The 26,316-nt window shown below is 42.4% G+C and overlaps 3 protein-coding genes across 7 annotated transcripts; 2 read left to right on the top strand and 1 right to left on the bottom strand.

The window, feature by feature from the left end:
• The first annotated feature begins 929 nt into the window (after positions 1 to 929).
• Positions 930 to 13,012, top strand: tmem255a (transmembrane protein 255A). 3 transcript variants are annotated; one of them, XM_019874842.1, is made up of 11 exons: positions 930 to 1,538; positions 1,689 to 1,718; positions 5,037 to 5,179; positions 6,572 to 6,634; positions 8,618 to 8,707; positions 10,124 to 10,189; positions 10,282 to 10,370; positions 11,016 to 11,087; positions 11,311 to 11,473; positions 11,555 to 11,704; positions 12,334 to 13,012. In XM_019874842.1, the coding sequence occupies exons 1-11, from the start codon at positions 1,481 to 1,483 to the stop codon at positions 12,475 to 12,477; spliced, it is 1,068 nt and encodes a 355-aa protein (XP_019730401.1). In that variant the 5' UTR covers positions 930 to 1,480; the 3' UTR covers positions 12,478 to 13,012. The 3 variants fall into 3 exon arrangements, with proteins under 3 accessions (XP_019730401.1, XP_019730402.1, XP_019730403.1); XM_019874843.1 differs by lacking the exon at positions 1,689 to 1,718; XM_019874844.1 differs by lacking the exon at positions 11,016 to 11,087.
• A 2,731-nt stretch (positions 13,013 to 15,743) lies between these two features.
• On the bottom strand, positions 15,744 to 20,168 carry zbtb33 (zinc finger and BTB domain containing 33). 3 transcript variants are annotated; one of them, XM_019874839.1, is made up of 2 exons: positions 19,935 to 20,168; positions 15,744 to 18,138 (listed from the first exon to the last, which is right to left on the bottom strand). In XM_019874839.1, exon 2 carries the CDS (start codon positions 18,134 to 18,136, stop codon positions 16,313 to 16,315), a length of 1,824 nt encoding a protein of 607 aa, XP_019730398.1. In that variant the 5' UTR covers positions 18,137 to 18,138; positions 19,935 to 20,168; the 3' UTR covers positions 15,744 to 16,312. The 3 variants fall into 3 exon arrangements, with proteins under 3 accessions (XP_019730398.1, XP_019730397.1, XP_019730399.1); XM_019874838.1 differs by having other exon boundaries at positions 19,835 to 20,166; XM_019874840.1 differs by lacking the exon at positions 19,935 to 20,168 and adding an exon at positions 18,434 to 18,855.
• Positions 20,169 to 21,428: 1,260 nt separating this feature from the next.
• nkap (NFKB activating protein) lies at positions 21,429 to 25,974 on the top strand. Its single transcript, XM_019874841.1, has 8 exons — positions 21,429 to 21,963; positions 23,225 to 23,305; positions 23,412 to 23,476; positions 24,044 to 24,127; positions 24,916 to 24,961; positions 25,035 to 25,220; positions 25,414 to 25,563; positions 25,650 to 25,974. Exons 1-8 carry the CDS (start codon positions 21,587 to 21,589, stop codon positions 25,825 to 25,827), a joined length of 1,167 nt encoding a protein of 388 aa, XP_019730400.1. The 5' UTR covers positions 21,429 to 21,586; the 3' UTR covers positions 25,828 to 25,974.
• Positions 25,975 to 26,316: the final 342 nt, after the last annotated feature.

Here is a 26,316-nt window from a genome sequence, read left to right as displayed (position 1 = left end):
TGGACATGCACACTGCATACAGAAAGGCCAATTCCCTCCATCCGTTTATTTTCTATGTTGCCTATCCTCATTTGGGTTGTGGGTAAATTGGAGTCTATCCAAACTGATTGGTTGTGTGTGGCAGCGAGGGGTTGGGCTACACCCTGTACTGGTCACCACCTAATCGCAGAGCACACACGAGCAACCATTGACATTTACGTCTATGGACATTTTAGTCTTGACTTAAACATGCTAAACACTAAAGAGCAGTGTGCTGTCAATGGTAATTCAACGTTCATACAATATTAATAAGACAAATATATTTAGTTCTTAATAATTTCGGTGCCAATTTAAATAATTTAAACAGTTTTCAGATGAAAACAGAATTGCGCCTTTAAGGCAGATGCTTAAGTCTGACAGCAGATGGGGCCACATAGTAATCTGATGGCGCACAACGTAGTTGATCAAATCCGGTTTGGGGGCTTTATGTGATACGTCAACATAAATGCTCTTCGAAATGACTAGATAGACAAAAGTATGTTTGACACTGTTGTAGTTATTCCTAATCTTCAACTGATTTAAATCTTCATATTTCGATCAACCAACGACCAAAATGAAATGTCAACATCGTTTGTTTTCTTTTGCCTTCATCTTTTTCAACAAATTTCTATTTTCTCTGAAATAGTATACAAAACCTCAAAATCGTTCACCTGCAACCAATTTAATTTGAACTTTATTTTTACTATATTTCGAGTAAATGAGAGCAGGTGTTGAACATGCAGTTTGGCAACCCATTGTAGATGTTTACACTTTCGGTGAAAATTAAGTCATATATTTAAGTACGTCTAACTTAACATGTATTACTGCTATTACTGTATATAATTACAAATGTACTTTTTGTATTTGGTTACATTTTCGTTTACTCTGGCCTTAAAAAAAGCAACTATTTGTTTATGATTTTATCGTAATTGGATCAAACAGCGCACTGCAGGCTAAATGGACACTTAAAGATGATAGGCCAACATTTAAACTACCGGTAAAAGACAACATGAAGACATTTTTCAAATAGAATTATTCGGACTTATGTTTGAGCTAACATATACGTGGATATTCGTTCCTTTAAATTGTACTGGATATTGAGAAGCGAGTGAGTAGTGAATTTCAACAGGTTTCAAGCTACTGTTCTGTTAATGGATGTTTTTCCCCCTCACGGTTATGACATGCGCACACACTGCCGCGACTCCACTCTCAGTCCCCGACACACGGCGAGGACGCGGACCCACGGACGTGCAGGCAGCGCCGACAAGGGGATGCGAGTCAGTCGGGGGCGGGGAGGGGATCTTGGTCGAGGGAGGGAGCTGCGGTCCTCGATCTGACGTTACATCCATTCAATGACTACGGACAGCTGGCCCGAAGATTTACAGCGAATAACATCGAGGCGTCACGCTTGGTTCGTTCGGTTTGATTTACAAGCGGCGGGATCCATCGTCTGCGGCCCAACATGCCCCCGGCGCCGAGCCTTCAGTCCAGCGGGCTGACGCTGTCCGAGATCAGCATCGGTAGGCGTGTGTGCATGTGTGCAAGGTCAACGGCGTGTCTGAACAACACCTGTGCTTAGCGTGTGAGCCAGACTGGAGAATGCCAAGCTTTCAAACTGATAATCAGAATACAGTAAGCAATGCATTGATGTTCCATCACGTATTTTTCAGGTTCATCCAGGCCGCAGCGCGTCACTGCAGGTGCGGCGCCCTGCATGCTTCTTTCGATGCATCGTGCTCCGTTAGCCACCAGCAAAATACAGTCGACAGACAGCAATGATGTGGTACAACGTGTCATGATGGCATTATGTGGTGTGGGTTAGCTCCCAGTTGCTTTGTTATCACAAAGAGCAGGGTAATGATTTGTTGTGGCTGTGGAAGTTGCACACGTTTGGGAGGAAAAGTTATAGGGAGCATTTATAGAAGACTATGGTTTGGTTAACTATGAGTATGCCTACCAATCCTAAAAGCGCAACATGAAATGCATTTCTCTGGTTTTGATCTGAATAGTTTTCTGTTTGGTAATGCGTCTAATGTTTTGTCCAAGTTGTACACAACTGGCAGGAAAAGTCATGTTATTATTCCTATGAGTACTACTATTATGACAATTTCTAAGTGTAAAAACCCAAGGTGAAAAGCATTTCTCTGTGAATGTTCTCTGTTTTGGTCAAGTGTTGATGGGTCTGAGAATGGATGGCTATGATGTTACTCGATCAAGAAACCATCCTTGTCATCTTTTTCGAGATGGATTGAATACATAAAGTGGATGGCACTGTAACCAATGCCAAATGGTATTCTGGCTCACGGGCAGCAAGAGGGAGTGACTCCACTTATGTTTAAAAGCAGCCAGACTGGCTAGTTGTCGATGACATAATCAACTTACTTCTAATGGGAGTTGCTATCAGGCTAATTGCTTTGTGGTTGGTAATTGTGGCAGTGGAGAGTGATGTTGTGACAAAACACAGAGGTAATTTTGAGTGATTGTCTTTTCTGTGGACATGCACTCTCAATTGTGTGGTCAATACAGCGAGGGATAGAGTGATAAAAGATTGCAAAGACTAAAGTTGAGATGTCATCTCGGCTAAGTTTGAAATCTGAATCTTGCACATCTCACCGAGCAGCGGCCAAGGGTAGCCATGCATGCGTGCGTCATTCTCCATCACCGTACCCACAATCAAGGTTTCATGAAATAAAATTCACCCATCTCCAGAACCAGGCCCATTACACTCATAATCAAGCAGGAACAAGTCCACCTAAAAAGCAAAGTTTGCTGAGCTTAATTTAGTAGATAATGCCGTTTTCTTTGCCGTTGCTTTACTTTGTTTATGTACTGTTGCATCGTCAACTTGTGTTTTATGCACTTATTCGGGAGCTACCAATCAGAGGGATCAACTGTCATAGATAGCCGATGCAATTTTGCATATTGCAATTAATGGCGCAAATTAAATCAGATCTAAAAACCATGACACAAAAATCTCAATTCTTCACAATTCTAAACTTAGTTGTATTTACTTAGTTTAATTCCTGCTTTTATTATGAGTGTGTATGCAAAGATTGATATATATGTGTGCAATTCATTTCATGAAACCATGACTCACAGTGTTGTGATAAACAATTACTTCTCAGCCGCGGTGCTTACTTGCTATGGCATGAAATCAATGAGCTTCGTTGATGTTGACTGTTAGATTTGATGGTTATTTCTTTCAACTATTCTTTCCACGCAGATCAATTGTATATTTGCTCTTTGAATGTACAGTTACAATAAACAAATTGTGGCACGGTATCTAAGAATACCGCATCCATGTAAATGTAACGCCTGTTCAACGGTGCACGGCGTTTTAGTTCTCCTGCTTACACTCTAGACCACTAGAATGCACGACCGGCTAATTACCCCGTAGGAAAACAATAAACATCAACTACGACCGAAAAATAAACCCCACCGATAAGTAAACACCATAGACAAACAAACCGAAATATTACAGTGATGTCACCAGCGGGCCGTGGCTAGGACATTGCGTCCTCCAGCGAAACCCTAGTGGAGTGGTGTACTCACACCCCTCCACGGGTTACCGTCTGTTTGCAGTGGCCTCTTACACCTTGTGGGGGGAAGCAGGAATTGTGGAGCCAACCCGACTTGAGAGTGCGAGAAGGAAAAAATTATCCCACGCTGTCCTCATCGAGTACAGCGTTCTTTCCTCCCACGATGCCCTCAAGTGACAGGGAATTGTGATCCGACGACTTCAGCTCTGTCCTCAATCGTCGGATCAAATGATCAAGATTTTTTTTGAAAAATGGGTCCAACGTGACCAGTCGTCACAGTCTACTTGGTGCGGGGAAAACCAGTCAACAACACGAAGTCGTAATGGCGATAGAGCACACATCCACATGCGCGAGCGGCCGGTGGCTAACTCTCCCCCCACGCCCACTTGTCCGCTCCTTTACCAGTCGCGGTCGATTATCACCACCTGTGCTATTTCCCGTGCCGGACCGGCGGAACTACCTAATAGGCGCACACAAACAAATCAGGGGCTACATAAAAATGGCAGAAAATTGCAGACATCAAAAATTTCCCCGAGCTGTGGAGTTGGCCGAAGGGTGCCCAAGAACACCACTGCCCAACACCTATGGTGTAGCTCCGCCCCACATCACTTGACAAGTAGTGGAGCTCAAATGTTAACTTTTACACATCAATAAAACTATTCAAATGTGTGATGAACGAACTACACTACAGTATTTTTCACATATGACCAATATGTTATTATAGTCCCACCAAAGCCAAATACTGAACTCAAGACTGTGGGTTCTTTTTGTCCATAATCGCTATGCCAATGCTATTCTCAGCTAGTCAGCCCAACAATTTTCAAGCATTACTGTATTTCCCTTTGTGATAAAATGAGCCCTATTGATTTTGAATGAAATCTGACACAAGATGGCCCATGACGGAGGCTGATGTCTCATTTCAGCTTCCCTTTCAGCCCTCTTCCTGTCACAACGTTTCAACTGATCTCCAAACCCTCAGGAACTGTTATATATTAACACAAGAGCCTTGTGTGTGTTAGCCCAGTGATTCCCAAACTTTATTGAGCTAAGGCACGTGCATATTTTACATTGGAAAAATCCCACAGCGCATCACCAAACACAAATGTCACAAATGTTTGTAGAATGGAATGATGATGATCTCGTCACAATTTACTCACAAATTACGGTAAGTGTGCATGCCGGTATGTGAATGGCAACAGGTGGCTGCAAAGGTCAACTGCACCTTGTGTCATCTAGTGGAAGATGATCGAATTGTTCTGCCTGTTACTATTATGTTGCTAGCATAGATAACTTAACAGAGATACATTATTTGATGAATTAAGTGAAATTGGCTAATTTCCCGCGGCACACCTGATAATTTCTCACGGCACTGTAATGTATGACTGCGGTAGGACTCTACACACAGACTAAGTTATGGCATTTAGTTCGCTGACATTTTTGATTCATTACCAATTTATGAAAGTGTCTGCTGTCTTGTAGGTTCTTTTAAGAGGAGGAAGAGGAAATCCATCATCGTTACAGTGATGCTGCTCATCGTGTCAGTGCTCATTCTCATCATCGGCTTGGCAGCGACGACTAGGACACAAAACATCACGGTGGGCGGCTACTACCCAGGGCTCATTGTGAGTGTGCAAGGAATAGACGCAAACACACCCGCGGCCAATGATCACAATATGTGAAGTAAGCAAGCGCTTCCCACTTGCAATTCCTGCAGGGTGTGGGGTGAAATTTCCCGGCACTCATTATTCAGCATCGCTCTCATTACAGGCTGAGTGAGGTGAAGACTCTTTGCCATTCATTTTTTTTCTCAATTTTTTTGCATTCTGACACAAAGAAATACCAGCAGCATGTAGACATGTTTTAACTAACATCGTTAACATCCTTAACTCTCATTTGTGTTTTTTTTCAAGGCCAAAATGTCAAAATATTGCTTGACATGAAACTGATCCATGGCCCTGTGGCTTTACTTGACTTAGAGCAGTGCTTCTCAATGACAGTATTTTCTGTTACGCCTCACCGAGAAAGACAAAAGCATTTTGTCCCCCCAACTCTCTGCCATTACTAGAAATAGTATCATTTGTCTAAAAAAATCTTAGAAGTATATCTCTGCATAACATTGTGAACATCGAAAAATGAAAGAAATAAAGATCAGCTTACAACAAAGAAAAACTGAACTTGATTTTTAGTCTCTCTCAACCTTTGTTTTCATCCCTGTCAAATATTTTTGCATGTTTTCTCATAACTTTGTTCACACTGCACTTTGTATCTTCTGCTCTGTCCAGTGAGTGCGCATACTCAGTGCAAAAAAAAAAACCCTACACCTTAGAACAGACATGTCTAGCTACGGTCCTCGAGGGCTGCTGTCCTGCCTGCTTTCTATGTCTCTCTACTCTAACACATCTGATTCAAACGATCAGCTTGGGGATCTGCAAATGGGCTCTGCTCACTTTGACAATGAGAGCGCCACCGCCACCTACTGTAGTGGATGTGAAATTACACTTTCTTCTAATACAAAAAAACAAAACAAAACAAAAAAAAACATGTACTCTGGGGTCACCCCCCTCAATGTATGTATTTCGCTAGTACTGTACTGCCGGACAGAAGGTAGGTCAGACAGTCCTTTCGGAAATGTAGTTTACTTTACTTTATTACGCAACACTTAGTGACCTATTTTTTTTTCATCTTGTACGCAACAAAAACTCTCTCTCTCTCTCTCTCTCTCTATCTCTCTCTCTTTCAATAGAGATAGATACAGTATATATAGATATAGATACATAGAAATATAAACTAATACCTAAACTAATACAAATTAAACTAAAACAAAGCATTTTTGGAAAAAAAAAACAACAACAACAATGAATACAATCTAAGAAACCCATTCTGAAAACGACTTTGTAATTAAAGCTACCAGAATTTAATAAACAGAAGTGAAGACGACATAAAAAACAACTGCAATGAAAATTCCCAAACTTGTCTAACCCCGTCCCTAATAGCTGCGTTCTCTTTCCTTTCAGCTGGGCTTTGGCTCTTTTCTGGGAATCATCGGCTCCCATTTAATCGAGAACAAGAGGCAGATGGTAAGCATTATGATGGTGGTGTCACCTCACAGGGACAGTGCCAGAGCACTCGTTCACGTTCTCTTACAGCAGCTTGATGTCAGTGCCAGTGCAATGACACAACACCGCAGCAGAAACAAATCGGGCCTGCAGAGGTTTGCGCCGCTGTGTACCTGAGCTAAGTGATCCGCATCCAGAAATAGATGCAGACTGTAAGAGGAGCAGGCCAGATGTCCACACTGGAACGTGGGGAGGCAAACTGGCAGTGGCAGTCCTGTTAGAGCTGACGTGACGAATGACTTTGGCCCGTGACACCTTTTCTGACAATGCAGTAAAGTTTGAACGGCCAGTGCCTGGGTCGGCGCGTGTCGTGACGGCTTATGCCACATGGCTGACCGGTTCATACCTTTTAGATCTGGTTGCTGATGCTGATTATGAATGTTTATTGTCTTTGCATTCGCTGGCATCAAGATACAATTCCTGTTATAGTTGACAATTTAGATACCAGAGAATGGATTTGCATTTTTACCAAGTTGCAGTTACTAGACAAGTGAAATGACCAGAAATAAAACATTTATTTATAAACATGGAAGCATTTATTCAAAATGTCAAGCAAATCAATAAAAGAGTAATCTGTGACTAATGCTTTTCAGCTTCAATTAGGGTTGGGTAAGTAATCAATTTTAGTTGACATTTTTTTTGTCAGGATTCTTTTTCCTTTGTAGCGGTCTGTGTCATCCAAAGTGTGTTCCCACAAGTGTGCGCTGCTTCCACTAACAACATGGCTGCTAGCAGAGACGAGTCAGTCACAAAATCTGAGTCAGTGTTGCCATTTTAGCGATTTGGTTGCGATATTTCAAAAGCGCGATGAGTGGCTTGAATTCCTGCTGAGAAACAGGTGACATGAGCTGAATGAAGCATTTTCACATTTTGTTCAATATGATAAGAAAAGAGTCCAGTGATAGACAGATACTGGAGACAGACAGATACTTTATAACATTGCCGAAGACAAGGGAAATAAATATATCATTAAATTCATTACCTGTAATCAGATTTATGTCAGAAAAAAAAAATCTGAGATTTTATTTGCTCGGTTATGGTTTTAATTAAAGGTCCATCCATCCATCCATTTTCCAAACCGCTTTATCCTCACAAAGGTCACAGGGCGTGCTGGAGCTTATGCCAGCTGTCCTCGGGCAGTAGGCGGGGGACACCCTGAACCGGTTGCCAGCCAATCGCAGGGCACACAGAGACGAATAACCATTCACATTCATACTCACACCTCAAGACAATTTTGAGTGTGAACCTACCATACATGTTTTTGGAATGTGGGAGGAAACCGGAGTACCCAGAGAAAACCCACACGAGCAAGGGGAGAACATGCAAACTCCACACAAGGATGGCCGGAGCCGGAATCGAACCTTGCTCCTCTGCACTGTGAGGCGGACGTGATAACCAGTTGTCCACCGTGCCGCCCGAGTTATAAATAATTATTTTGAAAATAAATTATCATTTCGAGAACAAGTTGAATCTAAACGTGTCCAAATCCTCAGAATTTGAGCAACCTCTCGGCAGTAAATACTCTTCGATTTGTGTAGTCCTCCATGGAAGCAGACTTATTATCTTTGTGTTGAATAAAAATGTGAAACTGTTGCAAACATCTGCTTTTACTTTGGAAAACAATATTCAACATTTGATGTTACAGACCCAAGCCAGTAGCTGAAGCTTAATTAATTTATGTTTGTGCATTTCCTGTTCTGTCAGTTTGAAATAATGTCCTACTTTTTAATGTAGGGATGGAAATTAAAACTTGTTTTTATTATCCAATTCATGGATTAATCAACGAAATAACAGATTAACCGATCATTAAAACGAGTTGCATCCCTAGTTGTAATCACTTCTAACAAAAAGAGGCAATTCAACTTGCATGCTTCGATTTACGTTGGTGAACGCTGCATGGTAGATCAAGCTGATTGTACGCTTTGCTGTCTGCTCTTTTTCCAGTTAGTGGCTTCTATTGTCTTCATCAGCTTTGGAGTGGTGGCTGCATTCTGCTGTGCTATTGTAGATGGGGTTTTTGCTGCCAGGCACATTGTGAGTAGAACTAAAGCTTCTGACAAAGCAAAGCCAATATCCAGTTGTGCTCATAAGTTTACACACCTTGGCAGAATTTGTGAAACATTGGACAAATTTGGGGGGGGGGCAATATTACAGATGACTGAATATCTCATTATTTTCTTATTGCTATGCTTTGTTTAATGATTGTTCTATTCTGACATGCCTTATAGTTTACTTTGAATCCCAAGATAAATGTGTTTTGGCTGATACTGGTTTTCTTTAAAAAAATAAAAGATACCGGTACACGTCTTCTAAATTCTGTAACTGTATGTGAGATTTGAAGGAGACATGTGCTTAAATGTATAACACACCTATTGATCAATGCCAGACTCCTCAAAGTGTAATGAACCTTAACTGAATGGAACATACATAGCAAGTGGTAGTTTGCTGAATGGTAGTGAAAGCAATTCTCCATCGTGCATGTCATATAAAACATGAAGTAACCACTCATGCACTCTGAAAAACAATTAGACGAAAGTAAGCTCTGAGCGGGCGGAAAGTGAGAAGAGCTTCTGTAAGTGATTTATTAATTAGGTGGTGATGGAAGAACGTTTCCGTGCTCGGAGTCACTGCAGAGAAAATGAAGAGAAGGAGGAATTGGAGGATGACATGCCATGATGCGGGGTTCTAAAATTGTGGACATCATTTGTACTCTTATAACTACAACCAATTATCACCCAAATGGTGTGTGAAAAACTGAGGGCCAACTTGACAAAGAATGAACAGTGCTGCTGTTCATTCTTTGTGAAGTTCAACTTCAACAGCACCTTGAATTGCACTTCATTTACACTGGCAGTTTGCTCTGTATTAGCGTCTTCTTCACATAGGATACTGCACTCATGACATACCAGCGCAAGCGAGCCCACAAAGTTTGACAGCTGAGTGCCCCTGATTTCCCCCTGGTTGCAATATGCCATAATTGTTTTTATTGCTGAGTGCAAAAAATGGCAATTGGCCGAGTATTTTCAGGGCTCCGGACTAACTATTTTTACTGGGAGCACAGTGACTCCGAACCTGAAATTTTAGGGGAACAAGTCGAAATTTCGGGGAGCACAAAAATAGACTTGAGGAATAAATATTCACATTTCCACTGAGTATATGGGTGCAAGCGTAGATCAGAAGTTGGTCAGAAACCAAAACAAAAATATTCACGAATTAAATAAATAAATAAATTTAAAAATAGATATATTTTGGGGTCACACGAGTAGATGAAAATGATTGTTGCACTGTCTCAAATTTTTGGGGCAAAATGCCACCGCTTAGGGTCAGTCTGGAGCCTTGATTTTCGTGAATTATGGAAGATAGGTTTCCAAACACAAAAAGATGTAAATTTGAATGCCGAACCCCCTAGGCGTGTAGAAATAGAAGAAAACGGTGGTCATTACATTGCAGGACCTGAGGCCTCTTTATGCAGGACGCTGTGACTACCACTCCAGTGAGAGTGCATCTGAGCGAGACGTAAGAGATTCCCACCATCTATATTTGCGTCATACATTCAAGGTTGAATGAAGAAACGGGACGTGATGTCTTGTGCTGTGCGTGATCCTTAGGTGCCTTGCCAGACGTCGTCTCGCACGTCCTGCAACCTGCGCGTGAGAACCAACACGTGCTACTGCTGCGATCTGTACAACTGTGGCAGGTGAGTACGAATGGGCGGTTGAATGACGGCACGGCCTCGGAAACGAGCTATCTGCTTTCAGGCTGCTCGCCGTGATTGTTTCCACTTTGTGTGGGACACTTAGATATGCGGCCTAGAATAATATTTATCTCTCACGTGCGCCCAAAAAATTCTCTCACATTCCCCCTAAAAATCTCTCACCCTGACCAAAAAAAAACCTCACACGGGTACATACAAAATTCTCATTCACCCCAAAACCCTCTACACCAGTGGTGGCCAACCCGCAGCTCGTGAGCCGCATGCGACTCTATGGCTGGTTCATGAAATGAAAACAGGTAGCATCTCAAATCTCAAATTCTGATTGGCTCTACCATGTATCAGGTCCCTCCCTCGGTTTGTGTTGGAAGACACATACAATTTGCATTTCTGACTTTTATTTCGACTAAAAGAAAGTTCTCACACAGAAAAAAAAAAGGCTTTTTCCGTGATTGTTTTTTCCTATAGGACTGTGAATAAGAGAACTTTTCTGGTGCGTTTGAGTCAGTTTTGTGGTGAATGTGATCGGTTTTGGGGTAAATGTTATTTGTATCCTATGCAGCACTTCATACTTTCAATTGTTACCAGAAGAAGAATGTTTCTTTTTTTTTCTTTTAACCTTTGTTTCAGAGAGCATCCTCTAATGGGACTTCAGAATAGAGATGGTTTGAAAAAGTTTAAGAAACCATCCATGATTTGGAAGTAGGTCCCTTTTTTTAGATCCATCATGGCTGTCTTTAAAATGGAAATGACTCCACCGTCGAACTGTGTTTTCCCCCCCTGCATGCCCGTTATGTGTGACACCCACTCTAGACGTCCATGTGCCAGCTCCACAGCAGCCTCCTTTGTGCCTCGTCTGAGTCGTTTGATACCAAAAGTTGAACTTTTGAGGTCTGACTACTGCTTGCGCTGTTCTCTGTGTTAGCCGCGTGGAGGTGGTGGGCGGCTACCACGAGTATACAGACGTGAAGAGCTGCGACGATGTTGTGCACCTACACCACCTGCTCTGGTCGGCGACCATCCTCAATATCGTGGCTCTCTTCCTGGGCATCATCACTGCTGCGGTGCTGGGCAGCTTCAAAGACATGGTAGGACGGACAGAGATTTGAGGCTTTCGTGACCACGCTTGAGACGAAACACGAATAATGTGATTTTCTCTGTGTGTCAAGACACCTGCTCAAGCATCTGAAAGCAATTCAGAACCGGAGGCCATCACAGCCTCAATCGCCTCTGAGGCTCCATCACGCACTAATTCCAATGTCAACTCCTACCGCAACGCTGCCCCTTGCCTGCCGCCATACACGGCCTACGATGCGCAGGTAATGTAGACAGTGGAGCGTTGAGATGAGTGCACTTCAGACCTCCATCGCTAAATGGCGGCAGCAAATTGCATTACCATTCATTGCAATGAGGAAAGATGATTTGAAATACAAAGTACTGTACAGTGAACCCCCTCCATTGCCGGGTTACGTTTCAGACCACCCCTGCAAAAAAATGAAATCCACGATACAGCATAGAAATAACTTATTGAAATACTCCTTAGACATGTTTTTGTTTTTATTGCATGTAGGGCACTTTAGGGTTCTACATGAATAGTGACCCAGGGCCACAACATGACTGTCGATTCACCCGAATTTCACTGACGCCGGCTAAAATGCAGTAGTAACTCCCCGCTAAACGCCCCCCCCCCACCCCCGCAAATAAATAAAGAAAGAAAGAAAACGCCCTCCTGAACTGCAAGGGAAACGGCTTAGAGGAGAGAAAAGTACCGGTAGTGTTTTGCTGCCATCTTGTGCTGTCTACAGGTAGTTATTAACTTGTTGGAGGGAGGGGGGCATCTTGCTGAATTATGCGATGCACGGCAGGTATTGGTCCCTATCCTAAGCAAATAAATGGGGAACCCTGTCATGCGATGACTTAAATCATTTTGTCTTTCCATTTTTGTTAGGGTTCCTATATGTTCGCCGACTCTTCTGGCTTGTCAGACGACTCCCAATCCGGGGCCAGTCACCTTTGGCCCACCATGGTGCCTCCGCGCTACTCCCCACCTCACGACCACCCAGACGACAAGCCGCCACCGTACAGCCCCTAATAGGGCTCAAACGTCGTCTTCGGGTTCCCCCCAAAAGGACCAAAGTGTGGAACCCGAGTAGGAGGGCGAGCGCGGCGGATGCTATCTTTGAGTTGAGAGCCACTTTAAAGGAGCAAGAAGGTAGTCTGGGCACTGCTTGCACGCTTGGCCTGTACCGTTCAAGCGAATCCAGTAAGAGGCAAACTGTTTACAGTCGTCCTGCCTTAACGCAAACAGTCTTCCAACACGGCAGCATTCTGTTGTCTTTATCTTTTCAGATGCTTTCTGCTAAACACATCCTACTGTCCTCCATGTTTTTGGGAGAGATCCTTGATGTGACTAAGTTAGAAGTTACATATCCTCAGTGGTTTGGAGGAGCAGTCCCCAAAATTTCTTGCACCGTGGACCAGTTTCACACAAATGCGTCAGTATACTGATGGACTGGGATACGACAAATGATTGAAAATAAAAGACGGAATGTACTTGTTATAATTAGTGACCTGCGTTTGTTTCTATTCAACAAGCTAGTTCCCCCCAAAAATAACACTTTACAGACGGGATGCTGCAAATGGCAATTATTTCTGGGTAAAATATGAAGAATATATTGTTTTTGGCCTTTTTTTTGTTTTATCTCCATACATTTCTTGTGCAAACCATAAATTGACACCCATGACACTGTGGCTGTCTTCCATATTTAATCCTTTGGTTTTGGCAAATCTGCATATCCGACTTTGTTTCAATAAACTACAAAACACACACACACACACACACACACACACACACACACACACACACACTTTTTCCTTAGTAGGGGTTTATTGAACAGGAGGGTGATTCCATATAAAAGCAGCCAAGAAATTTTCCTTCACCTGTCATATTTTCTACAAATCTGAACAAAACATTTTTGTTCGAAAGAGATTTGCAATACATTTTTGAATTAGAAAGAGATTTTGTGGACACCGCTTCACGATACCCAAAACACATTAGTCGATGAATGAAATGCTCATTATTTTTACCTATAAAATGCCACCCTGTGACAGTAAAGCTCTGAAAACAGCCATCTGTCAAGCCTTGTCAATGGTGAAGGGGTTTGACTTTATTTTTGTTTTATTTGACTGTGATTCATGTATATTTATACATGTATGTGTGAAGAATGTTAACTGTTAAGCTTTTTGTATGGCAACTGCTTGACTCTAAAATGATTGAATTCACTTTATATGATTTCGAATGGGAAACGTTTTTGAATTGACAACAGAAGTACCGAAGGCAACCAGCATCACAGAACAAATTAAGGTAAAACAGTAAAAGAATAATTTATTGTCATCCGACTTCCAATCCTATCGACGAAGAGGGACAGTTTTAATACAGCAACAACAATTATTATATGAAAAGCAAGCATGGTTCTACAAAAATGACATTACACAGAATTTAGACTGTACATCTCACACACACACACCAATGTTCATCTGTTTATTGTCGTTGACATGACGTAGAATGTCCCTGCCAGCGCTACCTCTTTAATCACCACTACACTCACAGTGAAAAGTCAATGAAGAGTCCAAACTAAGACAACAAAAGAAGCTCTCCCCAAAGATTAAATACTAAGTGCTAACTTTCTATCAACGGTCTAAGTCAGGAGTGCCCAACCAGTCGATCGTGGTTGACCGATTGTCCGCGAAGATTTGTGCGTCTCTATATTTTTTGTATTTGTGTACACTGCAACCTTAATCATCCGCATTAGTTTCACACTCAAAAACACAACAACAACAAAAAAAACAAAACAAAACCTGGCACCTGGCCTGCGTCACAGAAAGTTGTTAGTCGTCAGCAGTTTGCAATTGCAGCTAGCGAGCAGAGCCGTTGAGACACATCTATTTGTTGTTTGAGTCTCATTCAAGGTCTTGTTTGATCTGCAATTCAGCGACGGCATTGTGAAAGAATGGAAAGTGACGGGAGAAACATTTTAAAACGGTACACGCAAGCTACAACAGTGATCTTGCTGCACTGAATGTGACAAAAGTTCATCCCTGCCTCCTTGTGTCAGGTCTCCTTACTAAGAACTCCGTCTTGTCTTGTATCTAGTTTACGTTTCTGTTTCGTTCATGTTCAGATCCATTCCGACAGTTGTTCATCATGGCATGCGTGTTTGCATGCGTGTGTATATGTGCGCATGGTCGGTTACCGTTCGATCGCAGAAAGTTGGCTGCTTGAAAACTAGATCTTCGGTCAAAAATGGTTGGGCACTCCTGATCTAAGGGTTGACTCCCCTAAAGCACGTATCACGCGTGTGGGCTTGAGAAATGAGGGTGACAGATTTAAACTGCCTGACTCAACTTTAAATACCTTCAATGATACTCATGTGCGAGCATGCCAAAAATCAAAATATATTTTTAAGATCAGGAGACTGTCTTGTGCAAAGATGAGCAATGTCAATGAGGGAATGTGGAGTGATCGTGGCAGAAATATTTGTCTGCTGAAACTACAGCTATTATGTTTTTTCATCACCCTAATGGAGGGGTCGAGAACCTTTTTGACTAAGAGAGCCATGAAGCAAAATATTTGGAAATGTATTTCAGTGAGAGCCATAATATATATATATAAAACTATTTTAAAAGTGATTTCAACAAAGTGTCAGTATAATAAGCCTCTGAATGTATTCTTTAAAATAATTTTGTGATAATACTCACCATTAATTTGAATGGTTTTCCGTTCCTCACGATTGCTAAAAATCCAGCAAAACTATCGGAATTAAAGTCATCTTGCCGGGTCCATACGCGAAGTTACTGCTGGCTAGTTTGCGCACTGCTCAGTAGCTTGCAGGGTATTTTGATGCGAACGTAGCATGGGGCGTGTCAAAGTGCCGCTCTGCATTCAACCGTTTCATCAATGGTATTTTGTCATTGCAAATCAGACACGCCGCAGAACCTGTTCTCTCCACAAAGGCGAATCCTTCGGTCCATTCGTCCTGAAGTCTACCAAACTCGTCATCTTTTTTTCTTTTCGCCATCTTATTCGCTTAGGATTAGCTTTGAGCTAATGGCCGAGCGGGTTGATTCAAAAGGGGGCATATACCTACTTCCACAGCAACGGCAACGTTGGCCCGTATAATCCAATCAAAATGGCTCCTGGAGCCAACTGCAGCCCGAACAGGAAATGAGCAGTGAAAAATCGATCGATGGCTGCATTAATAAACAAGCGAGAATATTTTTTTTATCTGCAAGCCAGATACAATCATCAAAAGAGCCATATATGGTTCGCGAGCCATAGGTTCCCGACCCCTGCCCTAATGAGTTTAAAGGGTTAATGTAATTTTAATTAATTGGTCAGAAAATTATTATTCAATCGAAATAATGTGCCTTTGTTCGTCAATCTATGCCAGTGACGTATAGTGACAAGCAGAAAATTAAGTGCTCTTCCACAAAGTACAAATAATCTGTGTCACCATCTGTTGCCAGTTACAAAACAGAATAGCTTTGTGTTCAACTAGCATGCCCAGATTTCATACTAAGTACATTTTTAAGTTAGTTGAGACGAGGTCATAATTTTTTTCTCAAACTTTTTGGATGTATGTGCCTTTGCTTAATTAAGATTGGGAAACACTGGTCTAGGAAACATGGCCTAAAGTTCGGTACTAAATAAGTTTGATGTCTATTAAATGTCAGCTGTTCAAAGTCTTGTTGAAAATACAGATAATCAGGGTTCTGGATGCAGATTCAAATGACATGCGGTGCAGTCACGTGTGTGAACATTCGCTCATCCAGACTACCGTGGAGAACAGAAAGCTCCACGGAGGAGGAATGGAAGTCCAAGTGGGGCCCTCCAAAAAGGCACGAGTAATGGCACGGGCCAGCGCGGCTCAATACGTCTCCGGAATGTTAAAATTGAAGTCCGACTTGCCCTCAGGTGGGCTAACGTTCACGGGCGGCCCGGGCCGGCCCATCATTTGTTCGTCAAAGTCAAAAATGTCGTCCCAGTTCAAAACCTGGCCCTGGGCGGGCGGACGCAGACTCTCCTGGCCGTGAGCCATGTGGTGCATGCCGCCATCCTCGCCGATGAACGGCACGGTCGACCCATCTGTGCTCCACGAGTTGGGCTTCATCTGCATCGTCTTGCAGGGCAGCAGACGGTAAATGTTGTCCTCGCCGTCCTTGGCCTTCTTCCCGCTAGGGTCCACGTTATGGACTTGTTTGCAGTGGTTGGAGAGCAGTTGGTAGTTGAGGAAGGTGTCCTGGCAAATCAGGCACTGGTAGCGCCGCTCGCCCGTGTGCTGAATTTCGTGTTTAGTCCTGTACTCGGCCAGGGCGAAGACTTTGTCACAGTAGCGGCACGGGTACTTCCTTTCCCATGAGTGCGTGTTGAAGTGGCGGCGGAGGCTAGTCCGACACACGTAAGGTCGCTTGCACACGGTGCACACATAGAAAGTCTTGCCGTCCATGATCAGCTCGTAGTGGTCTTCGGAATCGGACTTTGACTTTTTCTTGTTAGGTGAGGGCTTGAGATTCTCAGGTATTTGCGGGATGGATCTCTTCCCTTTGTTGGACTTGGAGCCGCCCTCTCCTGGATCTTCCTTAACGGGTACAATGTCGTAGGTGTTCTCTCCTATGTTGGCGTAGATTTTACAATCTGGGGAAATGGAATCGATTTCTGTGGCTGCATTGAGTGTGACCGTCTTTTTCGTTGCTATCGTGGGTTTGACGACATTTCTTTGACTCGGGGGGCTGTCTGAGATGTCCAACAGCCTAATTTTGAAATCCCCTTGCTGCGGTGAAGTGCAAATTTGCTTTTTGTGGACACCCAGTATGTCAGTGTTTTCCATCACGTTGCCTTTTCCAGACGATTGAGAAGCAGTGGGCAGCTCGGGGGTTAAGCCGCTGGTCTGAGCCGGCGTAGTGGGAGTACTTCCGGAGGAAACTCTGGTGGGGGAATTCAGGTTATTGGAGCTGCTGTCTGGACTGCGCAGAGGGCTTCTGTCGGGAAGCTTTATTTCTTGCGTCCCTGCGGGTGCTTCTTCTTTAAATGTTGCACTTGCGCATTTTTTGCTTTGCACCTCTTCAACCTTTTCTGATTTCACCGCATCAACATAAATGACATCTCCTGAAGTTTCCTGATTGGCAGCTCGCGATCTGGCGTCTGTCTCCGAGACAAACATGACATCATCATCATCCGAGTCCACGCCTCGATCCGTGGCATTGATCGACTGCTCAAACTCCTCCGCAGATATGGAATAGGACTCGGAGATGATGGGCATATCTTTTCCTGACGATGTTTGGCTTTGGGGGTTTTCCTCCTTTGACCAACCAGGCAGCCCTCTGACTTGGGAGAGCGGTGTTGCCAAATTCGCGAGGAACTTCACCCCGAGTGTCTGCCCGGCGCTCATCAGCTCCTCCAGCAAGTCCGAGCGAATTCGTACAATCTTGGAGCTGTAAATGTAATTGATGATGTGCTCGAAGATCTCCGCTCGAAGAAAGCTGAGTTCAATGACTTGCTCGGCGATGACAAAGAGCTGGTGGAAATAGGTACTCGATGCAGACAGGATGGCTTTGTGGGCGTGGAACTTCTTGTCTTGCACAATAATTGTAACATCGCAAAATAATCCAGTATTGCGCTGCTCATTCATCGACTTCAACAATGCGGCTGAATACTGTGTGTCCATCGCTGTGATCAGCTTTAGAGTTGGCATGTCTGCAAGGGGAAAACAAGAACAATTGTGAATTATAGGAGACCTATTTTGCTTTTTTTTTTTTTTTTTTACACAATTACAAAAAAACTGTTCCCGGTGCTTTGGCACTTCTCTTACATTCGTCAGAAGCTGTGACGTGAGCCCCAGGAAGGTTAAAAATCATATTGCACAAATGTTTAATTTTTTTTTTAATGGATTTTGATAACACTCCCATATCTGATGAACGGCATTTCCTTGATTTGCCGCCATCAATAAATCAACAATAAAACTCTTTCTTTGCATTCATTTCCTGCTTACGTGCTGCTGGTGTCGTAAGTCTTGACAGGAGAGTACACGGACTCAGTGTTTAAGTCCAGATGTGTAAAAAACACAAACAGGTGAATATGGTCCTGAGTGTGCAAGTAATAGCATATTGATAACACTTGTGTTTTTCCCGATATTTTTAATGGGTATTTACAGTATACATAGTCACTATAACACCCTTCCGTTTGGTAAAAGCGAGCTACAGTCACAAATCCACTTCTCAGCTACTTAGTGCCACAAGAACATTAAAATAATACAGACACACACAATGAGCACACTCATACAGAAGCTGGCCACATCTCTCACCCAAACATTAACATGCGGGCTTGGTGATATTGCACTCTATCCCACCAAATAGGTTTCGATTTATAAAGTGTGAAAAGACAAAAAGTGTCTTTCAAAAAGTTTAAATGTGTTAAAAGACAGTGGCCTTTTTGCTTCTATTTGTGGAAGCAGGGCCAAAGGGAGTAGAAAACAAAGGTGCAATCATAAATGTCCTTTATTCGAAGCAGCATTTCATCATCAAGCCACCAAAATACATAGGTAAATGGATATAGTAGTGATGTGGTGCATGACATCGACATGATCACAAATAAACCTGTGCTGAAACTACAGCTCTTGCTTGCCTTTCAGCTTTCACATGATAGGGGTTTGCCCTGGTCAGCTGGATGTCATTGGTGGAAAAACTCGGTGTGAGGGCGGTTATTATGTTAATTACTTGGAGTGTTTCAAAACAGTGTATACATTTTTAGAAACAAGCAAGTATCGACAGATGTACCGGTGTTTTTTTTAATTAAATATTTGATGGGTAGGCAGGCACTACAGAGACCGAACTATTTGTAATTAAAGTCAATTTTCTGGAACATGTCAAGAACACCAGTCGTATTATGAGAATTCCTCTGTGGCAATTCAGTTGTTGAACATGCAGTAATGTCACTACTACATTGAATCAACATATTTAGGGACATTCATCTTAAACTTATGTTTTTGGGCCAAGAGATGTGAAGTGAAATTGTTGCATCAAATTCTTACGTTTACATACAAAGTCTGAAAACACTGCAAGCAATCAATCCCCCATGTCACAAACTCACAATGATGATCAGTGACGTTTGCTAGTTTTCCTTGAGTCAAGTAATAGCATATACAGTTCATTTGACAGACTACCTTAAAATCTTTAAGTGTATCAGATAGATCAAGGCTCCAACTTTGACTTGTTTGCGTGCTAAAAATGTGATAATGCAGTTTTCTCATCCTATTATGAACAATGGGACAGAGAGGGCCTAAATTATGACAGATCGCGAACGCATTACCTTGCATAAATGCACAACAGTTACTACTTTTGACTCGGAACTGTAACCAGACGACAAGATGAATACTGAAAACTGATCAGTTTACCTGCGCCTTGTGCGTTTTCCGCCCGCATTAAGAAAATAGCAATCGTCGCTAATGCGTTAGCCGCTTGGCTACACAATGGCAAAGAGCAGAGGGGCTTCACCTGCCAAACGAGGAGAGCTGCGTCGTCGCGTGATTGTCACAACAGCCACGAGGAGTCGCCACTGCGTGACATTAAAACGTTCATTTCGGAATTGTATTTGAATTCAGCATACAGTAACATATCTTTAAAACATGATATAAAACAGCACATGCGTTTTCCGGTATGAAATAACTTCCGGGTTGTCTAGACTGCCTTCAAAATGACAAGTGACGAAAGTGCCGCTGCTTCAAAACTATGAAACTTGTTCCAAAGTAGTTGTAGTACTTGCATTAAGTGGTTTAAAGCAACACGACTTGTGCTTCTCTAACACTATAGTTTGCTAAACGTATGAAATAATTTGTGAACAGTGCATTTGGATCTATATTAAGCTGGTTTGAGTAGCTTGGCATACTAACTAAGCATTTTACATTTGTTCGAGCTGTGTGTGGCAGTCACGAGGCATAGACATACAAACGTAAAGGCAGCGCTTACAATTAAATAACACGTTGATGTGGCCGCCATATTGGATGAGACAACTGCTTTCTAGTCAAATTAAGATCTCATGCAGCGAAAAAGCCACTCGCCACCTTTGACAGGTACAGCGGATGTAAAATGTGTCCATGCCATTTTTCGAATGCCAGGATTTGTGTTATATACAGTCTATAAAAAAGGACACACACGCACACGCACACACACACACACACAGTTTCTATCTATCTATCTATCTATCTATCTATCTATCTATCTATCTATCTATCTATCTATCTCACACACACACACACACAGTGTGTATCTATCTATCTATCTATCTATCTATCTATCTATCTATCTATCTATCTATCTATCTATCTATCTGTCTGTGTGTGTGTGTGTGTGTGTGTGTGTGCGCGCATAAATTATTTTCATATTTCCTAAGCGTGGTCTCCGTCCCCCTAGTTCCAAAACCCCATTTGCACGCCTGGTCCTTTACTAGGTCACAGATAGGCATAAAAAGACAATATCCACAATTTCTAATCTGATCAATGCACATATTTACTCTTTGTATCTATTCTAACCAATAGAAATATTTACTCTTTGTATGTTTAAGCTGTACAGTAGTGATGAACCAAAACAACATATGCTATTCTAAAGTTTGCATGAGTGTTCACAGCTATCAAAGCATGTCACACTGAAACTCCTACAAAAAACCTTCAAACACCTGGATAGTATTTAAAATCATAATGTTAAAAGTTCTATTTGTTCTTCTTTGTGCCATTTTCCGGATGTAGTACCTATTAGTGGGTGTGTGAATCGGAAAAAATACTTTTGCACTTACAAGTAGGTACTTGAATTATCACGCCCGCGACCCTCGACCCTACTGAGGATAATCGGTGAAGAAAATGAATGAACGGATGGATGGTTTGCAGACTAAACTGACACATACAATATGGCGATGGTCCTTACGTATGAGTCGTCCATGGAGGTATAGATTTGGCGAATTCGACGACGATACATTAGGCGCTCCGTACGAAACAGAGCACGACGACGAAGAAGAAGGAGGAAACGGAAATGCACAGACTATCGGTTGTTGTCGTTTGGTAGTTTAGCAGAGGATTTTTCTTGGCTAAATGAGTTATGCTATTTTTTGAGTCAATCTTTATAACGTTTTTTTCTGAGATCCATTCGCTTCAGTCATGCCACAGTTTAGCCGTTCGGCATCTCGGAGTCCCCGTCGCGTTCGAAACCGCTCTCGCTCCCACAGCCGTGAGAGGAGCATATCTCCAGCCAGCTTCGGGCCTAGACTACCGAGGCCTCGCGACCGGGAGCGCGAGCGACAGGAACGAGAACACCGACTAAGGGAGGCGAGGACCATCAAGCGGTTCCGAATCGGAAGCCCCGGACGCAGTCGGTCACGGTCCCGAGAAAGGTACTCTGGTGGAGGCCAAAATTACAACCGCTGGTCGGAGCAGAGAGACGCTTTGTGGAGGCACGGCGGCTCTCGAGACGATTTTTACCACGACCAGCAGAGAGACGATGCTCATAGACAGAGACAAGAAGAACTCATGGCAAGGTATACCCCTCCATACTCATTTACCCCGTTTAGCACTTGCTGTCAACACTAAACACGAAAGCATATGAGTCAACGTCTACGTTGTGTTGGCAGTAATGAGTCAAGGGACTTGAAAAAGTAGTGAAACAAAGTTAAGTGCAATGGAGGACTACCTAAAAAATAAAGTACAGCATTGCCATTTGTGACCTCTGTAATTTTGACCCAAGACTTGGTTCCATTTCATTTCATGCCTCTGTTAATTTAGGGTACATTGAATTTACTTTTTGAGAGAGAGAGATGCAGAGATTGAGATAAAAATATACAAATTGTCTGATTAATCTATTATCAGAATTTAACCTGCCAAATATCAGAATCAATTTGAGCATATAAACATCCATATTGGTTGGCCCCCTGTACCTACTCGATGTTATGGGTAGCTTTTCCCACCTTACCTTGTATGGAATCGACAAGTCTGATGAATCTTTGTAATCTAAAGAGTTGATATTCGATTCCTTTGTTTCTTCCTTTTAACAATTAAACTTATCCTTTTATGTGAATGTTTTCAGGCACTGCATTGTCCAGGAAAGCAGGTTCTAAAGACAAAAAATGTCATTAGGATTGAGTCCATCACAGGGAATCCGTGGTTGCTTAAAATGACCTTGAATTTTCATGTCAATGTTGTGCGTGTTGACACACTGACATATTCATGGTGATGCTTGTGATGTTTTTAGAGGGGATATCTACTTTTTAAGACAATGTACATCTGTGATGGTTTATTTGGGCAAGTCTTGTATATTTCCAAAACCAAAAAAAACAAAGCAGTCATTGTGGAAATTAACATGCCACTTGAGATGGAAATGTTTTCTGTTGACCAAATATTATTGAAAAACACTGATTTTGAACGTGATTTCACTCAAATATATTACTGTTTAGAGTTACAACTTGTCATAACTGACATTTGAACATTGCTCCTCTGTGGAGTGTCAAAATTACAAAACAATTATTTTTTTCAGGGACTCTTCAGGTTTTAAACCAGTCACTATACATTGCCTGAGTAGTTCACTTGTGTTTGGTCACGTCACTTGGCGTGTGGCTGGTTTTATGCCGTTTGCAACCTCGAAACCACATATGTCCAGATCAATGTGAAGCAATGGTCCTCTTTAGTAAGTAAGATGGGCGAACTCAAGCAGTTGTGTGTGTGTGTGTGTTTGTGTGTGTGTGTGTGTGTGTGTGTGTGTGTGTGTGTGTGTGTGTGTGTGTGATGTGTGCTTGTGTGACACAGGCGGCTGAAGGAGCGTGAGCGCATCGGCGAGCAAGGTTGTCCCGAAGTGTGGGGATATTCGCCAAGGGTGAAAGAAGAAGAGTAAGCCAAGCGCGAATCACCTTCTTTCTGCAATGTTTTCTCTCATTTAAATCATGTAGTCAGTCACAGAAAGTTTAAAATCACTTTTGTCTTGTTTCTCCACCAGCTCTGATGAATTCACACCCGTGGAAGATGACGGTAAAAATGTCAGCTCGGCATCCAACTCGGAAGGTATGTGTGGCGCGCGCGCACACACACGCACACTTATGAAAACAAATTAAAATGAAGAAATGACGTGTATTGTATATTTAGTTGTTTGGATCTGACTTGGAGAGTCGCACACTTTTCTATTTCTATAAATTCCCACAGGTCCGTGTACAAAATGGGGAAAAAGTAAAACACTGTCAATCCTTTTTAGTTTACAGTGTGTGGATGAAGTGCCGCCATAGGTGAGAATGAATGCTTTGACCGTTCATGGGGGCTTGTCTGCCCTTCGCAGTTTGGACTCGCTCAACAAGTAGCCACTCCCAACATCTACCACTAAATACCTGCAGTCGGGGCAAAGGGGCCGTAATAAGCATTGGTTCATTAGCATTTTTACAAGTTGGGACCACCCACTCAAAACAGGCTGAATTCAGTGAAGCTTGAAAAAGCAATTTTTTAAAATAATTCAGAGTTTTATGTTGTTTTTGATGAAAGCATGTCCCAGCCTACGGCACTTAGGAACTGTTTTAAATTGTGAAGGAAAAAGGCATAATAATTTCTTCTTTAAACAATTTTGCTTCCGTGCTTTTGTAGATGAAAAGAGGAAGAAAAAGAAGAAGAAGTCAAAGAAGAAAAAGCATAAGAAGCAGTCAGACAGTGGCATGGAGTCCGACGATGGTAACATTGAAATGCATTATTTGACATTATTATGACTCTTCAAGAGCTCTGCTTTTTTTGTTGTTTTTGTCTTTTGTTTTGTCATATGGTGTTTGTTGTCCTTCGTTGTGGACTTTTTTCAGCGTTTTGTCCACGACATTCGTCGAAGAAAAAGAAGAATCTGTGCTTGATGGTTGCGCCTTGGCAGCACGCGTGTACCAGCACTGATTTTGATGGGGAGAATGTCGGTGCTATTTGACTGTTGCCACTTGACAGGCCCAGGTCGCTTGTGTTTTTTGCGCCTGTAATGGACAGCATTTTTCAGAGCTCTGTTTTGTTCAGCGGAGACGTCGATGCTGTTGGACAGTCCGCGTTGGTGCGGCTTGATGGTTGGCTGCTGGAGCTGAGGATGAGAGAGGATGCTGTGTGCAGCTCAGATGCGTATTTGGACCTGAGAGTCGCTGCTTGGAATTGAAACAGATTTACATTGGACAGGAGGCGTGAACCAATCTCTTTTTTCGTCAATGGAAGCTCCAGCTTCTTGTTTACTTTCAAACTTGGGTTGGAACAGACGTGTGCACATTTTGAGCATGATGTCTGTGATCCACTGGTGAAAGGACACTGATTCTCTCCTCTTTCATCTACAACTGCTTGAATATGGTTATGATTGCGTGACTGTCCATGTCTTATGCGTTCTTTTATATTGCCGTATTTTGTCATTTAATGTTAACTGTTCTGTAAAGCGCTTTGTTACAGCTGCAGCTGTTGTGAAATCGCAATATCAATGAAGATTGTTTTTTTTTTTCCAGAGGACGGAGTAAAGAAAAAGAAGAGTAAGAAAAAGAAGAGCAAGAAGTATGTGTTTTTATAACTATTCATTTATCCACTCCAAAGAAAGATATTGAAACAACGCCACATTTGCTCTCAGGTCCAAGAAGTCCAAGAAGAAGAAGGTGAGGAAGAGCCGCAAGTCGTCGAGTGACTCCAGCAGTAGCGAGTCTGAGGAAGAGGATGCTGGCGAGGTGATGTGGGTTGAGAAAGGCTCCGCTGAAGATAACCTGGTGGGACCCGAAGCGCCGCTCACGCTCCTCTCTCAGGACGAGAGACCTTTAGAGTAAGTTTGTCATTTGAAGAGAAAGAATAGTCAGCTCAAGTTATGTTTGAGAAGAGAGACTATTAGGAGGAGGATCATTTGCGTCACCTCAAACAATACAACATTCTACATGCGCACCTCCATGCTAAGAAACGAAGAAGGCTTCACAGTTAGGGTCCCACATATTCAAGTTTTGTATCCTTTTTTGTTACAGTTTCGGTCACGCTCTGCTGCCGGGTGAAGGTGCGGCCATGGCGGAATACGTTAAAGCTGGAAAACGTATTCCAAGGAGAGGAGAAATTGGGCTGACGAGCAATGAGATCGCGGACTTTGAGAAGTCAGGCTACGTCATGAGCGGCAGCAGGTATACAGTTGGTCATCTTACGTCTTTATAGCCACATTCAGTGCTGCACGGAGACACTCAATTGGTATGAATGTCACCCCCGGCAGACATCGCCGCATGGAGGCCGTGCGTCTGCGAAAGGAAAACCAGATCTACAGTGCAGACGAGAAGAGAGCGTTGGCCTCCTTCAATCAGGAGGAAAGACGGAAAAGGGAGAGCAAGATCCTGTCCAGCTTCAAAGAGATGGTCTACAGGAAGACCAAAGGGAAAGAGGACAAGCCATGAGACAAACAGCTCAATTTTGAGCACGTTTGTAAGCTATTATGTAAATACCACTTTTTTTTCTTTTTTGTATGATAGATCAATTATTTACTTTCATTTACTCTTTGTAGTGTTGCAAATTTGTGAGTAAAATAATTTTTGCAACTACCAGTATTGAGTTATTTTGGGATTTTATTGTTCATCACATCCTAAATGCATCTGATCATTTAGTAGTTAATTATAAGTTAGTCAAAGAATAGGTCTTGTAAATTTGACATCTAGAAATGTACTTAAGGGGACTTAAAACAAAAAAGAAAAATACAGAGCTGCGCCGCAACATTTTTTAAAAAGAATTTGTGTAATTAATCTGTAAGATTAATTTAATATATTTTTTGTACAACCACAACCCAAAACTATCTCTCTCACACACACACACACACACACACACACACACACACACACACACACACACAAACAAACAAACACACACACACGTACAGTAATCCCTCGTTT

This window comes from Hippocampus comes, unplaced genomic scaffold (assembly GCF_001891065.2).
Source record: "Hippocampus comes isolate QL1 unplaced genomic scaffold, H_comes_QL1_v1.1 scaffold118, whole genome shotgun sequence".
In the NCBI taxonomy this organism is placed as follows: Eukaryota; Metazoa; Chordata; class Actinopteri; order Syngnathiformes; family Syngnathidae; genus Hippocampus; species Hippocampus comes.
The sequence above is the reverse complement of the archived record's forward strand: the minus strand, read 5'-3'. Positions and strand labels throughout refer to the sequence as shown.

Coding starts and splice junctions, on each gene's coding strand:
- nkap (XM_019874841.1), top strand. CDS start 21,587: ATGCCACAGTTTAGCCGTTCGGCATCTCGGAGTCCCCGTCGCGTTCGA. Junction 23,477..24,043: donor CTCGGCATCCAACTCGGAAG/GTATGTGTGGCG, acceptor GTGCTTTTGTAG/ATGAAAAGAGGAAGAAAAAG. Junction 24,128..24,915: donor TGGCATGGAGTCCGACGATG/GTAACATTGAAA, acceptor TTTTTTTTCCAG/AGGACGGAGTAAAGAAAAAG.
- zbtb33 (XM_019874838.1), bottom strand. CDS start 19,862: ATGCGGGCGGAAAACGCACAAGGCGCAG. Junction 18,139..19,834: donor GGAAAACGCACAAGGCGCAG/GTAAACTGATCA, acceptor TTCCCCTTGCAG/ACATGCCAACTCTAAAGCTG.
- tmem255a (XM_019874842.1), top strand. CDS start 1,481: ATGCCCCCGGCGCCGAGCCTTCAGTCCAGCGGGCTGACGCTGTCCGAG. Junction 8,708..10,123: donor TTTTTGCTGCCAGGCACATT/GTGAGTAGAACT, acceptor ATTACATTGCAG/GACCTGAGGCCTCTTTATGC. Junction 11,088..11,310: donor AAACCATCCATGATTTGGAA/GTAGGTCCCTTT, acceptor TCTCTGTGTTAG/CCGCGTGGAGGTGGTGGGCG.